At 36.8% G+C, this 16,940-nt stretch overlaps 1 protein-coding gene across 1 annotated transcript in view; it reads left to right on the forward strand.

Moving 5' to 3' along the window:
• Positions 1-16,940, forward strand: part of TTN (titin) — a 237,732-nt gene that overhangs the window by 136,375 nt on the left and 84,417 nt on the right. The window contains exons 163-190 of the mRNA XM_062498574.1: positions 1,805-1,855; positions 2,055-2,060; positions 2,487-2,882; positions 3,074-3,349; positions 3,582-3,857; positions 4,005-4,144; positions 4,610-4,736; positions 4,822-5,085; positions 5,193-5,459; positions 5,590-5,853; positions 6,403-6,542; positions 6,669-6,795; positions 6,908-7,174; positions 7,264-7,530; positions 7,990-8,256; positions 8,343-8,482; positions 9,429-9,555; positions 10,306-10,448; positions 12,431-12,554; positions 13,437-13,703; positions 13,834-13,931; positions 14,064-14,232; positions 14,337-14,603; positions 14,742-15,008; positions 15,100-15,378; positions 15,471-15,879; positions 15,973-16,097; positions 16,193-16,459. Of these exons, the coding sequence (XP_062354558.1) occupies positions 1,805-1,855; positions 2,055-2,060; positions 2,487-2,882; positions 3,074-3,349; positions 3,582-3,857; positions 4,005-4,144; positions 4,610-4,736; positions 4,822-5,085; positions 5,193-5,459; positions 5,590-5,853; positions 6,403-6,542; positions 6,669-6,795; positions 6,908-7,174; positions 7,264-7,530; positions 7,990-8,256; positions 8,343-8,482; positions 9,429-9,555; positions 10,306-10,448; positions 12,431-12,554; positions 13,437-13,703; positions 13,834-13,931; positions 14,064-14,232; positions 14,337-14,603; positions 14,742-15,008; positions 15,100-15,378; positions 15,471-15,879; positions 15,973-16,097; positions 16,193-16,459 (5,817 nt within the window). The remainder of the gene's footprint in view (positions 1-1,804; positions 1,856-2,054; positions 2,061-2,486; positions 2,883-3,073; positions 3,350-3,581; positions 3,858-4,004; positions 4,145-4,609; positions 4,737-4,821; positions 5,086-5,192; positions 5,460-5,589; positions 5,854-6,402; positions 6,543-6,668; positions 6,796-6,907; positions 7,175-7,263; positions 7,531-7,989; positions 8,257-8,342; positions 8,483-9,428; positions 9,556-10,305; positions 10,449-12,430; positions 12,555-13,436; positions 13,704-13,833; positions 13,932-14,063; positions 14,233-14,336; positions 14,604-14,741; positions 15,009-15,099; positions 15,379-15,470; positions 15,880-15,972; positions 16,098-16,192; positions 16,460-16,940) is intronic.

The following is a 16,940-nucleotide window of genomic DNA, read 5'->3' on the forward strand; positions in this document are numbered from 1 at the left end:
GCCAGGATTGAGAAAAGATGAACACCCCATTGAAGATGAGGAGGTTCCCAGAGAAAAACTTCACACAATCTTTAAACCATCTGTTCTTAAGTCAGAAGTAGTAGAAATGAAACCAAGAGAAAAACACTCCACAAAACCAGAAGTTCATTATGAGGAGGGTTTAGGACAATTGTTGACTGAGAAAGCACTAAGTGATAAAAAAACAGGCAAGAAGATTATACCAGAGAAGGAAGAAAAAACTACCCTTAGCACACACTTAAAAAAAGGCAAAATTCAACAGTCAAATGCCCCTGAAATTCTGCCTGTGGAAAAAGAATTTGATACAGTGATTACAGGAGGAATGTCAAGTGAAGTTTCCATGGGAGAACGTGAAATAGGAGTCATATCTGAGTCAGTAAAGAAAGTTGCTATTCAGCCACCACAAAGTCAAGATGAACAACAAATTCAAGACATTCATACCATTCAGGATGAACATAAAGAAACTCTAGCTCACAAAGGCAGAAAAGATAAAATTGAAGAAAAACAAGCTATAGAAGGTGTGTCAGATGAAAAAAAATCACCTGAAGGTGGCATTGGAAAAAATACATCTGGTACCATGAAAAAAGAGAAGGGGAAGCTCATGGACAAATTATCATCAAGCAAAGGGATCCTTGCAAATGAAGAAGAAACTTACTCCTCAAGCACAGGTAAGGTAGTAGCTTCCAAGAAAGCAGAAGGAGAGAAAGAATACCAGAAATCAGAACCTGCTCATCTGCCTGAGCAGGCCACTAGACTTCCGAGTGAAAGTAAGAATTCGGATGCACCTGGAGAATCATGTGAAGTTCTGGATGTTCCAGCAAAGTCTCATGCAAAGCGAGGTGAGGAAGACTGATGCCAAATTCTTCCACGAAGTGCTTGTGCCATTTGCTTCAGGAGAGCACCACCTGCCATTGTGTTTTAGTAACACCATTCCCAATTCCATCAAATCTGTCAGCTGGCTTTATTGGCATTCAGCCACTCTTCATGTGTTTGTCTTACCTGTCTGTACATACAGCTGTGTAATCACTGTTCATTGTCTTAGTCTTGTACTTTTCTAAGACTTCATAAATCGTTCTGTGTGCCATTGTCTTCTCAGGAAAACTGACACTTTTTTTTTCTAGCATTCATTTTTCCATCCACTGCAATAAAATCTGTCCTGCATTTCATTCATATCATTCTCCCATTAAAAGTATCTTTTATATTTCCTTTCACAAAAACATAATGAGAGGCCTCATAGCATGGGTAATATTTTTAAAAGTCTGTGATGATTCATCGCAAGTTAGCTTACTAACAGAACATCCCTCACTTGTGGTAAAAGTACCACATCGTTCTGAAACATGTATTTAATTTACACATCTTATAATTTTGTGGCATTCATTAGTAAAACTTTGTGGGTTAAAAAAAAAAACTCATATAGGTTTAATAGGCATTTAAACTATTTTGGCTGAGAGGTGGGTATTGATTAAGAGCCTGATCTTAAAGGAATGACAAAACTTTAGAAATGAATGGGGAGGACAACGCATTAATGAAATAGGAGTTTTTAGGCTGCTTTTTAGGCTCTACTGCTGAATGTGTCATTCCCACACTTCAGGATATTGAAATTACTATTGAGATATAGACAGTGTAAGTTCTATAAAAATGGAGTTATGTTTATATCCTTTGCTCCCCTTTTACATTTAGGTAACTAAAAGAAGGAAAAATCACATATGTAAAATAAATGCTGTCTTAGTTTTAGTAAGTGTGTTTATTTAACTACATTCCTAATAATCTTACTGTTCTACTTCAGAGGCCAAGCCACCAAAAGAAGAATCTCCAAAGGGTATCAGTCCAGTCAAAGGTAGGATATTACCAGCAATACCTTGTAGTGGTTCAACTCTAACTGGTAATCGGGCCTGACACAGCAACTCATTCTGTCCCCTATGGTGGGAGGGAGGAAAGGATAGGAAGGGTAAAAGTGAGAAAACTCACAGGCTGAGCAAAGAAGAGCACATAAACAAAGCAAGATAAGGAATTCATTCACCACTTCCCATGAGCAGGGATGTGTTCACCTGTATGCAGGACAGCAGAGTTTCATCCCTTGAAGGGCAAATGTCATAACTCTGAATGTCCCCTCCCCTTCTTCTTTCCCCTGCTTTATATACTGAGCATAACACCATACGGTGTAGGACATCACTTTGGTCAGTTGGGATCAGCTTTCCGGGCTGTATCTCTTCCCAACTTCTTGTGCACTCCCAGCCATCTCAGTGGGGCTGTATGAGAAGCAGAAAAGGCTTGGCTCTGCAAGCACCTCTCAGCAATCATAAAAACATATCTGTATTATCAAGACTGCTTTCAACACAAATCCAAAATATAGCCCCATACTAGCTACTTAGAAGACTCTTAAATCTCCCCCAGCTAAAATTAGCACAGCCTACAATCCAAAGCAACTAATCGGGATTAGTTTATTAATTTCTGAATCTGAATTACAGCCAAGAAGACACCTTCACCAGCAGATGCAGAAAGAAGGAAACTCAGGCCAGGCAGTGGTGGTGAAAAGCCTCCTGAAGAGCCTCCATTTACTTACCAGCTCAAGGCAGTACCACTGAAGTTTGTCAAGGAGATGAAAGATATAGTGCTAAAGGAAGCTGAGTCTGTTGGGTCTTCTGCAATCTTTGAAGTCCTTATTTCGCCATCTACTGCAATTACCAGCTGGATGAAAGATGGAAGTAACATCCGAGAGAGCCCGAAACACAAGTTTATTGCTGATGGCAAAGACAGGAAGCTGCATATTATTGATGTCCAGCTGTCTGATGCTGGTGAATATACTTGTGTATTACGACTGGGGAACAAAGAGAAGACCTCTACAGCCAAACTTATTGTTGAAGGTATTCCCTGTTTCAAATTTATCAATAAGCTAGCTACTTCTCAAACTTGAACTGGTGCTTTGTATTTTTACAGTAGTTGGTAGATGTATCCTTCTGTTTCCCTCGATCACTACACATATTACATAAGGTATATTCTGCATCCCATGTTCAATATATAAAGGAGACAAATCAAAATAATTTGTTTTCCACAGAACTCCCAGTGCGGTTTGTGAAAACACTTGAAGAAGAAGTGACTGTCATTAAAACCCAGCCGCTGTACTTAACATGTGAGCTGAACAAAGAAAGGAATGTGGTCTGGAGAAAGGATGGTAAAATCATCAAAGCCAAGCCTGGGAAATTTGCTCTGGGTGTTATTGGTTTGTCACATTCTCTCACAGTTAATGATTCAGATGATGCTGATGCTGGCACTTACACTGTTACTGTGGAAGACTCTGAACTATCATGCTCATCTTGTGTTAAGGTAGTAGGTAAGCAACCAAAATCATGTTCTTTTTTTCTCTCTAGGATATTTTGGCTACTTTAAAGTTTTGAAAACCTCTTCTCATTGTCTTACAATATAAGTGGACAGATAATATTTTTACAGCTATTATAACTTACTCTAATACTAAATCTCTTAGTTATTATTCTTCTTTTTTATGACACATCTATTTGTAATAAAAGTCTGCTAAACTGTTTTCTTGTATAACTTTTTTCATGCAGAAGTTATAAGGGACTGGTTAGTAAAACCCATAAGAGACCAGCATGTTAAACCAAAAGGAACAGCTACCTTCAGCTGTGACATTGTCAAGGATACACCAAACATTAAATGGTTTAGAGGAGATGAGGAAATCCCTGCTGAACCCACTGACAAGACAGAAATCTTAAAAGAAGGAAATAAAATTTTCCTGAAAATCAAGAATGCTGGTCCTGCTGATGTTGGAGAATATGCAGTGGAAGTTGAAGGACGCAGATACCCTGCTAAACTGACTCTTGGTGGTAAGGAAGCCATTACTTGGATTATATTTAATCTCCCTGTAGGCCAATGTTGAAGAACATCTAAATAAACAAAAAGGGCAACCTGAATTATTATAAACCTCTATGAAAATTAATCTAATCATATATGTGTTCATTTGTGCATTGTAGAACGTGAAGTTGAGCTTCTGAAGCCATTAGAGGATGTTACAGTTTATGAGAAGGAAACAGCAAACTTTGATACAGAAATATCTGAAGATGATATTCCTGGTGAATGGAAGCTGAAAGGAGAAATCCTGAGACCTTCACCTGTAAGCATCCTTTAATTTTACTACATGATTTATTTAAATTAAATCATGTGAACAGGTTCCTTGAATTTTTATGTTGACGTGTCATTGCTACTCAGTCCAGAATATATGATTGAAAATACTGATTCTCTAAGCAAGGATTATATTTTTACAAAAGCTAAGTTTTGAAGGTCTTCATTTTCTTAGGGTATTACAGCACATAATTCAAACAATAGTAGAAATCGCCTATATATGTTGTAGGAATGATTCTGAGCTTTTAAAGAAGTGTGGAATGCTGAAGAAATGTACTCCATATTTAAATTATTGAGTAAAAGTGTTAACTTTCCTTGAAAAGCAATTTCATTCTTCCCACCTGACTCTTTACCACATATACAATGTTTATGAAAATCCCTTTATTGAAAACACCTAGTAGCAAGGCATTTGCATTACACTGGCATTTGTATTTATCCAAGTCTGTCATCTCTCCAGACATGTGAAATCAAAGCTGAAGGAGGAAAACGCTTCCTAACCTTACACAAAGTCAAGTTAGATCAAGCTGGAGAAGTCCTTTACCAGGCCCTTAACGCCGTCACTACGGCTATCCTGACAGTAAAAGGTACGATGGCCACAGAGCGTGACACCAGCTGGGGCAGAGTTCACGCGGTGCACATTACAAATGATGTGTTACCTTTTGCTTCCAGAAATCGAATTGGACTTTGCTGTGCCCCTTAAAGATGTCACTGTTCCCGAGAAGCGCCAAGCAAGGTTTGAATGTGTCCTTACCAGAGAGGCCAATGTTATATGGTCTAAGGGCACTGATATACTCAAGATTGGAGAAAAATTTGACATCATTGCAGACGGAAAGAAGCACATTCTTGTTATCAATGATTCACAGTTTGATGATGAGGGAGAATACACTGCTGAAGTTGATGGCAAGAAGAGCACAGCAAGACTGTTTGTGGAAGGCAAGTATTTTCTCATGAACAAAAGAATTTAATAAAAGGGTAAAGAATATGTCTTTCAGGGCTACATTGGCCTTTTTTCTGATTGTATTTATGTATCTACATTACAGGTGTGAGGCTGAAGTTCATATCACCTCTACAGGATCAAACAGTGAAAGAGGGGGAAACAGCTCAGTTTCAGTTTGAGCTTTCTCATGAAGACATGCCTGTGAAATGGTTCAAAAATGACAAGAGACTTCACACAAGCAGAACAGTTTTAATTACTTCAGAAGGCAAAGTTCATAAACTAGAAATGAGAGAAGTAACACTTGATGATATCTCAGAAATAAAGGCCGTAGTCAAGGACTTGAGCACACAAGCCAACCTGAAAGTCTTAGGTACATAAATAATTGAAAGCCTGCTATAGAATAAATATTAACCATTTTTATAAGTAGAAAGTGACAAAATATTGACATTTTAGTATATTTATATAACTGATTTGTCTTTATCCACTATGATTTTTTGCAGAGGCTGATCCTTATTTCACTGTGAAATTACAAGACTACAGTGCTGTAGAGAAAGATGATATTACTCTGGAGTGTGAACTTAGCAAAGATGTGCCTGTGAAATGGTACAAAGATGGTGAAGAGCTAATAGCTTCCAACAGGATTTCCATAAAATCGGATGGCTTGCGCCGTATCCTGAAGATCAAGAAGGCTGCAGAGAGCGATAAAGGTGTTTATGAGTGTGACTGCGGAACCGACAAGACAAGTGCCAATATCAGCGTTGAATGTAAGTAATCATGTCTTTGCTAATGGGAAGTACCAAAACTTTTGTAAACCAGCGTAGACAGACATAGAGTGTCTAGAGAGCAACACCAAAAATGTTCCTGTGGAAAGCATGCTTTTATGATGAGTGGCTGAAATATCTTGATTTAAAGTTATTAAAAGTGATTACAAGAGACAATATATTTGACAATATATAGATAGCTGTTACATAGACTGTGACCATCAGTTACTCTCTCTGTTCTGTTACCATGAGTAACAAAAATCAGTTTAGTTCACTGTAACAGATATCTGAGTTAATTTTTAGGAAAAATATTCTTGCCAAAAAATAACTGAATTTTCAGACATCGAAGGAGGTGGTAGACTTCCAACTTGCTGCTTTTTAGGAATAGGTTAGATAGACACTGATAGACACTGGTCATAGCATTTGAATGCCCAAAAGAAGGAAAAGGAAGAGACTTAAGATGCTTTCCAGTATTACATTTTTATGGTGTACAATTTGTGAATAAACAGATGCAAATTTTTGGGGGATTTTTTTTCACTTTTTTCTCTTTAGCTCGCTTAATTAAAGTGGAGCGCCCACTGTATGGAGTGGAAGTATTTGTTGGTGAAACAGCACGCTTCGAAATTGAAATTTCTGAGCCTGATGTCCATCCCGTATGGAAGCTAAAGGGAGAAACCCTAACACCTTCACCTGTAAGGATTCTTCTTTATTTTTAGACCATAATTTCCAGTAGAAAAACATGACTAATAATAGTGTTTTCTTAATGGTTTCTTAGAATATTAATATTTGGGATGGGGTGTGTATTTCTTTATCACCAGGACTGTGAAATCATTGAAGATGGGAAGAAGCATATTCTTGTCCTTCATAACTGCAAACTTGATATGACTGGAGAAGTGTCTTTCCAAGCTGCCAATGCTAAAAGTGCTGCTAATCTGAAAGTGAAAGGTACAGTCTGCAGTTGGCCAACATTTCCATGTGTATTTCAGGGCATGAGAACAAATCTTGTGTCAGAAAGCATAGTATGAACTGATCTGAAAGAGCTCTTTTTTGATTTCAGAACTGCCTCTTATCTTTATCACTCCACTAAGTGATGTGAAAGTCTTTGAGAAGGATGAAGCAAAGTTTGAATGTGAGGTATCCAGAGAACCCAAGAATTTCCGCTGGCTGAAAGGAACAGAAGAGATCACTCCTGATGAAAGATTTGAAATTATTTCAGACGGAACAAAGCATTCTCTGATTATTAAATCCGTTGCCTTTGAGGATGAAGTAAAATACACATTTGAAGCTGAGGATAAAAGAACAAGTGCCAAGCTAATTATTGAAGGTTTGTTCAGCTTTGTCTTTCTAGGAAAGTTCTGCATCATACACTTGCATAATATGTTGATAACGTTATGACATGTTACGTTGTTATAGGTATCCGCCTGAAATTCATCACTCCTCTCAAGGACGTAACAAAGAAGGAGCGAGAAACTGCAGAGTTCACTGTGGAACTCTCCCATGAAAATATTACTGTGGTCTGGTTCAAGAATGACCAACGATTACATACCAGCAAAGTGGTTTCAATGACAGATGATGGCAAATTCCATACGCTCACAATCAAAGATCTTACTATTGATGATACTTCTCAGATAAAAGTGGAAGCTATGGGCAAATCCTCAGAAGCTAAACTCACTGTTCTTGGTAAGAATACCCAAAAGAATTTACCTGATGTATATTACTGGAAGAGTTTTATTAATAAAAAGTAACAATCAGAAAGTCTTGGGGTTGGCGTAAGTCTAAATTATTATTTTGAAAATATAAAAATTTGAGTTTCTTTCTTGGGTTTCCATTTACCTATTCACGAAGGATGGTTACAATAATTTTAAAATTTCATGCAAAGTTGCAAAGTTAGTATGTAAATACTTAAAACAGTCTTCTAAAACTTCTAGAGCATAAAAAAAGGTATCAAAATATTGTTAATGCAATTAATTGTTTCTTAGGTGTTTATTGTTTTCTTTTTTGTAACAGAACTGTGAAAAAGGACTATATTTAATCCTTCTTGCAGGATATAAACAGGAAATATGTTTTATGGTAGAAACTAGTTGTTCTTTCTGGAAGAACAAGCTTCAGACTGAAATATGTCTTAACTTTTGTTTGCAGAGGGAGACCCTTATTTCACTGGGAAGCTGCAGGATTACACTGCTGTGGAGAAAGATGAAGTAATCTTGCAATGTGAAATCAGCAAAGCAGATGCCCCAGTGAAATGGATGAAGGATGGCAATCCAATTACTGCATCAAAGAATGTCGTTATTAAGGCTGATGGTAAAAAGAGAATCCTTATTCTCAAGAAGGCTTTGAAGAAAGACATTGGGCAGTACACTTGTGACTGTGGTACTGATCAAACCTCTGCTAAACTTGATATTGAAGGTATTGTTATTTTAATGGGCTGCTCTGTAGAGGTCTTTTGGGATCTGCTAGAGACCAAGGGAGTTAATCGTGGTTTTTTTCTCCAGACCGGGATATCGAGATCATACGGCCACTGTACAGTGTGGAGGTGATTGAGACAGAGACTGCCCGTTTTGATATTGAAATCTCTGAGGAAGGTGTCCATGGCAATTGGAAGCTAAAAGGAGAACCCCTGACTGAATCAGCTGTGAGCAAATATTTCATGATAGTTTTTTACGTGTGTCTCAATACTTTGCAAGACGGTGGGGTGTGATGAAGAGGGTGAATGCAGAAACTAAATTTGATATCTTTCTAGTTTCAGGAGAAGTCACTATATTAAAATACTGGGGGGTTTAATTAATAATGTTTTAAATGTAATACGAATGTAATCCAAGATAGCTAAATAATAAATGATTTTTACATAAAATGGTACATTCTGTATTGCTAACAGTACCCAACAATCATGTATCCAAAGTGCAAAGAATTTCTGGAATTCACTTAAACATAATCGCATTCAAAAATGCAAACTTCGGATGCCATGCTATGCCTGTGGGTTTTGCATTATATTTAGTTTAAATAAATGTAGATCACAATTCCAAACTGTTTTTCATTTCTGTGACAGCTAAAATTGGTGTAAAATGGTATAGAGCTTAATCAAATGTTCTAAGCTCCTGGCTGGAAGGATCTGGAAAATAAAGAAACAATACAATCACAGTTAACAATAATTTGTCTTCTATGTAATGGCACAAATGTGAATAATACAGAAAGATTGGAAGTTGCGTGAAAAATCACTGGATAAAAGAAGGAAAGTTCTTCTTAAGGAAAGGTCACAGCACAAGCTTAGCAATTTCTGGTTCCCTTGGGAGAGCTAAGCCTCTGACTGATCTACATATATATTAATGTATTGGCTACTCAGTCAGCAAAGAAAGGTATTGGCTCTTGCCCTTTCTTTTCAAGAGGAAGCTGACTGCATTAAAGAAAGAGTTTGAAAGGAAAAGCCTATGAGCCAATATTTATAAGATATATTTCACAAGGGCCTAAGAGTTGTGAATGGAGTAGAAGAAAACAGATGGATGATATGAGAAGTAGGGGCTGTTTCAGTGAGTATTACAAAAAACTAGACTGAAAAAATTATTTCAATTCTGTTTTTGCAGGAATGTGAAATCAAGGAGGAAGGAAAAAAGCACTTCCTTACACTGTACAATGTACGCTTAGATCAAGCTGGTGGAGTAGATTTCCAAGCAGCAAATGCCAAGTCTGGTGCTCACCTTCGAGTGAAACGTAAGCATCTTTTAAACATAAATTAATTCATTAATTAAGTGAAATCATGGTACTCAGTGCCTCTTTGGAATGGGAGGGAAATTTCTATACTGTATTCAACCCACAGCAGTCCTTTCCAGAGCAGCAATTCAGGGATTAGTTGCTCAGGTTGTCTTATTTTTTTCATTAAGGAATGTCCTATGTGTTTTTTAACCTTATATATCATTTATTCATATAGAAGTAAAATTAAGGAGATGGCCTTGAAGGCTGCTTCATGGTTTGGCATCACATATGCTGTTATGAAATCAAATATTGCAAGCAAAGGCTCTGCTGCATCAAAGTGTCACGTGAACTGGAGTGGATAGGATAACAGTGATATCTGGGGATAGGGTTAAGAGCTTGATGGACAGGGACAGACTACACAGTTGAAGACCACTTGTTTCCCACTCCAATCCTAGCCCTCGCTATTTTGGAAACACATGCCTTATCTAGCAACAGGCATGCAAGGCTTGGCAAGGAGACAGATGCAGAGCAACTTTCCTGCTGACCTTGTTCAATTTAAAGAAACACGCTCTGCAAATAGGAAATTGTAGGTGACCAGCCCTCCCCTAAGAACCCAGGGTGGCCTCTTCTATTTAGGGAATTTAAAGAGCAGCATTGCGATGTCTGGCTCTCTTGAGGGAAGCCACCATGGAGATTAGTACATAAGGGCAGCAGCTCTCTCTTGGGTAGAAGTGACTAATCTAAAAATTATGTCTTCTCCTTACCAAGCTCGAGTAATTGGCTTGCTGAGACCCCTCAAGGATGTAACAGTGACAGCTGGGGAATCAGCAACTTTCGATTGCGAACTCTCCTATGAGGGAATCCCAGTAGAATGGTTCCTGAAAGGAAAGAAACTGGAGCCCAGTGATCAGGTAAAGAAACTAAACTTTACTTTTTCTCATGTTACCTGCTCTTCTTCTTCTCTTTCAAGTCTCTTCCCCTTCTTTATTTCTTATTTATTCTCTGCCAGATGAAGTACCAAGGCACAGCAGTATTGCAGTACTGCTGTGTCAAGTGCTAAATCATCCCTGAATCAGATAAAACAGTTTTCCCCAGAAATGCCAGTATTCTGGGATACTACAATTATTTATCACACAAAGGAAAACTAAGGTTCCAAAATATCAATCATTACAATGGTGATTTTGTATCTGATACTGTTGGAGAGTCAGGCAGAAGGATGCTGAATAATTTTTGCTCAGGTTACCTGTGGTTACAGTGAGAGGATTTTGAAAGGTGCTATCAGGAAAAGCCTTTTTTTTCTCCTGAATGCTGAGTTGCAGTCCAATTCAACATATAAGGGGATTAAGAGGATTCAAATTCCATTTCAGGCATTTGTTCTGGCTCTCCAGATAACTCTCTGGGCAGATTTGCTTGTCAAGCACTTCTCACTAGCTATTTTTAACCCTTCATCAAGTGCTGACTCTTAACTCTGAGATCTGATCAGCCTGGAATGTAGTTAGTTTAATGTTTAAAGTCAATGGTAGGGGAAATAAATAAATAAAAATAAATTGATACATGAAGACATGGAAATGGCTATTACTGGTTGTAAGACTTCTTCTTTGCATACTAGGCCTAAAAAAGCAATGCAAATTCAAATAAAAGTTGGAAACCTAAGACAAAGTAATTTTTCAAGGCATTGCATGACCTAGCAAAGTTTCAGAACCTGTAATAATGCTCCTAATAATACTTTGGTACAGATTGCTATTTCTTTTAAATACATTTTTAACCTTTTTTCAGGCTCTTCTGGTTCTTTCTGATCTGTAATAAATTTGCATAAATAAAACTATTTAATAACATAAATATAATGTAGAAATAGCAAAAAAAACAGATCATGATGATAAGGGACCCTATTGCAGTAATTAAGGACAGATAAACAAAGTTAGAACTCAGCAGATGAGTCATGAAATAAACCAAGATAATTATTTTTGAGTTTCAAAATAAAAATGTGAAAAGCAATTGATCAGTGAAGTGGATTGATAGTTATGGCTGCCCGGCAAGAAAAAATATTATATGTTTGGTATTCTGTATAATGGAACATTATTTTGGTGTATTCTGTCCAAGCTATCATTTTAATTACAAGAAAAAACAAATTAGATTTCATTTAGTTTACATACACAGTCAAAGCTGTCATTTGAAGAATTGAAACTTTATCAAGATGAAATTGAGAGTAAACCATATATTTACTCAATGCATCACTTACTACCCATTTAAGATAGCCTCTTGGAACACATTTACAGCTGACTTTAAGAATCAATCTAATTGTGCAAGTGTTTCATTTTAGCTGTTGCTAATTCAAACATTTTTACTACATCTGTGGCTGGCATTTAGCTGAACATTTATAACCTTTATTCATTGAAGTGGGGGTTTTTTGTTTGTTTTTGGGGTTTTTGTTTGTTTGTTTTTGTTTACTGTGATTGCAAAGTAGCATCTGCAATAGGTCATCACAGAAATTAGTCTTTTAAGCAGGATTTTTTTACAAAATTTTAATGGAGAGTCAAATTGGCATTTCCAGAGAAGTGTATGTGGGGGGTGCCAAACCTCTATAGCTGCAAAAGTTTTTACTTTAGTTGTAGCCAGCAGTAATTCCAACTTTTCCCATAAATTTGCTTATTTTTTGTATTTATTAATACCTGTTCAAAATAGACCTCATCTCAAGTCAGCCCCAAAACCCTCAAAGCTTTGAGGATTAAGCTATGTCTAGTATATACAAAAAGGAGTTGTCAAAATTTCTCATGAAAGTGGACAACTAAACTCCACAAATCATAAACATGAGGCTAATTCATGCAAAAGTTCTTAAATACTTGTTGTAGATGTTCACAAAGGAGTTTTGGGTTTTTTTTTTGTATTTTGTAAGGTTGTGACCCGTGCTGAAGGGAGAGTTCACACCCTTATTCTTAGAGATGTCAAGTTAACAGATGCAGGAGAGGTATCACTGACAGCAAAAGATTTCAGAACTCAAGCAAATCTTTTCGTGAAAGGTAAGTCAGTCATTTTGGTTAAACCATAATCAGCATTAATGGTCCATTCATGACTCATCCTGGAATAGGAAGCTAATATACAGTATTTATCAAATGTCTGTTATTATCCCCTTTATCAAATGGGATAGTATATACAATATTCAACTGGGAGATAACTTCCCTGATTAAAAAAGCCACCTACTTAAAATCTTTGCATTTCACAGAAGAGCGGAACAAGGGGAAACACTGGAAATAGGTAAAATTTGAGAGATGAACCAGTTCATTAAGGTTTCCAGGGCTTTGCTGCAGACTTGAACATTCAGTTAGCCTCAAGAGGCCCCACAAATACCAGCCTTTGTGGTTCCCAGTGGCTTTTTCTGTTCTTTGGGATATCCAGAAACCTGTGAGAGCATAAACTGCACCATCAGTCAAGGGACAACATAACATTGTCTGTATACCCTCTTGTACTGCTAGCAAGCTGTGCTATCACTAAGTAAAAGAACTGCACACACTGATCCAGTAATTCAAGGAGAAAATGGAAAAAAAAAAACACTAAGTGTTCTCTAAGTTCACAGAGTTCACTGAGATTACATGGATATGGTTCAGCTAAAGAAATTGAGTTGCAAGGCTTTGTGATGATTTTTTATTAAAAACCTCATGGACAAGGATATAATTGTCTAATTTTACAATAGGCTGAAAATGAACAAATTACCCGAATTAACAAAAAATGTCTGTGTATTAAAAATAAAAAGTGTTTTAAGAAGCCTTCACTAGGCACATCTAAGAGTCTTTTTGATTATTCAGTCAAGGAAAATTAGTAAACAGCATAGGATATTCTGTACAAGAGGAAGACTGGCTATAATTTAGATCTTTTGTATAAAAAAATGTATCTGTTTCTTTTAGAACCCCCAGTTGAATTTACTAAACCACTTGAAGACCAGACTGTTGAAGAGGAAGCCACTGCAGTACTGGAATGTGAAGTTTCCAGGGAAAATGCAAAAGTTAAATGGTTCAAAAATGGAGAAGAAATTCACAAATCGAAGAAGTATGATATAATTTCTGATGGCAGGGTCAGAAAACTCATCATCCATGGCTGCACATTGGACGATGCAAAAACATATGCCTGTGATGCTAAGGATTTTAAGACATCATGTTTTCTCAATGTGGAGCGTGAGTAATACACAGTTTTCTACAAAATGTCTAGGTGCTGTAAAGGCAGTGTACTGGTGTCTATGACTAGCAATTTTTTATTTCTCTAGCATAGACTTCACTCTACAAAAAAATTTCTGTTCTCTTACAGCTATTCGTCTTGACTTCCTGAAACCCCTGACTGACCTTGAGGTTAAAGAAAAAGAATCTGCTCGGTTTGAATGTGAAATTTCTCGTCCAAATGTCAAGGTCCGTAGTGACACTATTAAATCTCAGTAACTCCTAAAGCTAGAGGGGAAAACTTCATTATGTTGCTATAAAAGAACACACTGAAATCTAGAATGAGCATGTTAATAACCATGTTCATTTTTTCTGAAACAGGTGAAGTGGTTTAAGGATGGCATGGAAATTAGAAAAGGCAAAAAGTATGACATCATTTCTAAAGGTGCAGAACACATTCTTGTCATCAGTAAATGTGTCTTTGATGATGAAGCTGAATATTCCTGTGAAGCAAAAACTGCTCGGACTTCTGGCCTACTTACAGTGATAGGTAAACAGAGTGTTTTAGAATCTAATATATGAACAATAAAAAATGTGAAAGTAAGGGTTTTTTTTATGGCAGGCTGTAATAATCTTTCTTAATTCTTTTTGCAGAGGAAGAGGCTGTTTTCACAAAAAATCTTCCTGATCTTGAAGTAAATGAAAGTGACACTGTAAAATTGATCTGTGAAGTTTCAAAGCCTAATGCTGAAGTTACTTGGCTTAAAGGAGATGAAGAGGTGCCTGATGGTGGTAGATTTGAACACATTTCTGATGGCAGAAAGAGAATTCTTGTTATACATAATGCTCACCCTGAAGATGCTGCCAAATACACTTGCAAACTCCCAAGCTCTAGTACTACAGGAAAACTTACTGTACATGGTAAGAGCGCTACTTTGGTGGGCTTATAGCCGGGAAAAAAAATTCAAACATTAAAAAATCAGTAATAATACACTACTTGGTTTATTCCATTCACAAGTAAAAAATAATATCTATATCTACAAAAATGTTTTCTTTCAGAACTTGCAGCAGAATTTCTTACCAGACCACAAAACCTTGAGGTGCTTGAAGGAGAAAAAGCTGAATTTGTCTGTTCAGTGTCCAAAGAAGCCATTACAGTACAGTGGCTGAGGGGTGATACAGTCCTGGAGCCTGGTGATAAGTACGACATCATTTCAGATGGCAAAAAGAGAGCACTTGTGGTTAAAGACTCTGTTCTAGGAGATATAGGAATGTACACTGTCATGGTTGGTGAAGCTAAAGCTACAGCACACTTATCAGTGATTGGTAAGCTTTATTTTATCAATGTGTAGGTATGTGTTTTGTTGCATTCTTTATACTACATGATGTCATATTTCTTCTGTTTTCTCAATTTCAGAAAAACTCAAGATTATAACTCCTCTTAAGGACCAAGAAGTTAATGAGTGTCAAGAAATCATCTTCAACTGTGAAGTCAATAAAGAAGGTGCCAAAGAGAAGTGGTACAAAAATGATGAGGCGATATTTGATAGTGCAAAGTACATTATTGTTCAGAAGGGTGTAGTCTACACTCTCAGAATCAGAGATGCAGAGCTGAAAGATCAAGCTACCTACACCATCTCACTGACAAACCAGAGAGGTGAACACGTTAAAAGCTCTGCCACCTTAAAAGTATTAGGTAAATAACTTGCAGTACATTAAATTTTTTTCATCATTTGCATTCAATTGCCTATGAGCATGTAAAAATGTTTGCTTTTTTTGTCATAACAGAGGAAGATCTCAGAATTGTTGAGCCCCTTGAAGACATTGAGACCATGGAAAAGAAAACGGTCACATTCTGGTGCAAAGTCAATCGCCTTAATGCCACTCTCAAATGGACAAAGAATGGAGAAGAGATCACATTTGACAGGCGCATTTTGTACAAAATTGATAAATTCAAGCACTCATTGATCATTAAAGACTGTGGATTTGTAGATGAAGGTGAATACACTGTTACTGCTGGACAAGACAAATCAGTTGCAGAGCTGCTCATCACAGAAGCACCAGCAGATTTCACTGAACATCTTCAGGACCAGACTGTCACTGAATTTGATGATGCTGTCTTTACGTGCCAGCTTTCCAAAGAGAAAGTCAGTGTAAAATGGTACAGAAATGGAAGAGAAATCAAAGAAGGCAAAAAGTATGTGCATTTTATTGTATTTCCAACATGCTTGTTGTACTTTCATGCTTTGTCTGGAAACTAAAATGCTGCTTATTTTTCTTCCCTATAAAGATACCAGTTTGAAAAGGATGGAAATCTGCACAGATTAATCATAAAAGACTGTAGACTAGATGATGAGTGTGAATACTCCTGTGGAGTCGATGACAGGAGATCTAGGGCAAGACTTTTTGTTGAAGGTATGTGTAAAAATGGATGGGATTTGTTTCAACATTGTTTAATAATAGTAGAAACAATAAACAAATAACACAAAATAAATTAACATTTATTTCAGAAATCCCTGTTGAGATTATTCGACCACCACAAGATATTTATGAAGCCCCTGGTGCAGATGTCATCTTCATGGCTGAATTGAACAAAGATGGTGTGGAGGTCAAGTGGTTGAGAAACAACATGATTATCATCCAAGGTGACAAACATCAGATGATGAGTGAAGGAAAGGTCCACAGGCTGCAGGTGTGTGACATAAAGCCCCGTGACCAAGGGGAATACAGATTTATCGCCAAAGATAAGGAAGCTAGAGCTAAGCTTGAATTAGCTGGTAAGTTTCTTGCTTTGTGCTTCTTTTATAAAATCTTAGTTAGCTTAACTAAATTGATTTTTGCTCTTTCAAAGAGTTGAACTAAAATGAATACACAATCAGCTTGAGAAAAGTGTTAAACTCTTTGAAGTTTTTTTAACAAGTCTGTTAAACTATATGAATATGAATTTAAACAACAAACACTTTTGTTATACCATGCTGATCCAGCTGTTGAGGAAAATATGTCATTTTTCAATCTGTATGTACCAACGAGCAAGATATAATCTTAAAGGTGTTTTAAGCTTTTAATGAAGTCACTAAAAATAAAAAAAGAAAATTATTTGGCCTACTCATTTAAGTCATATTAGACATATAATTTCTCATTTGTCTATTTTACAGAATAATTAGTTCTCAAAAAGCAACTCCTTCTTTCCTGATTTTTTAGGAGGAAAAAGTACATACCAACCAGCCTGTATTTCTTTTTCTGAAGTTGTCCAATGAA

This window comes from Cinclus cinclus, chromosome 9, assembly GCF_963662255.1.
Source record: "Cinclus cinclus chromosome 9, bCinCin1.1, whole genome shotgun sequence".
Lineage (NCBI taxonomy): Eukaryota > Metazoa > Chordata > Aves > Passeriformes > Cinclidae > Cinclus > Cinclus cinclus.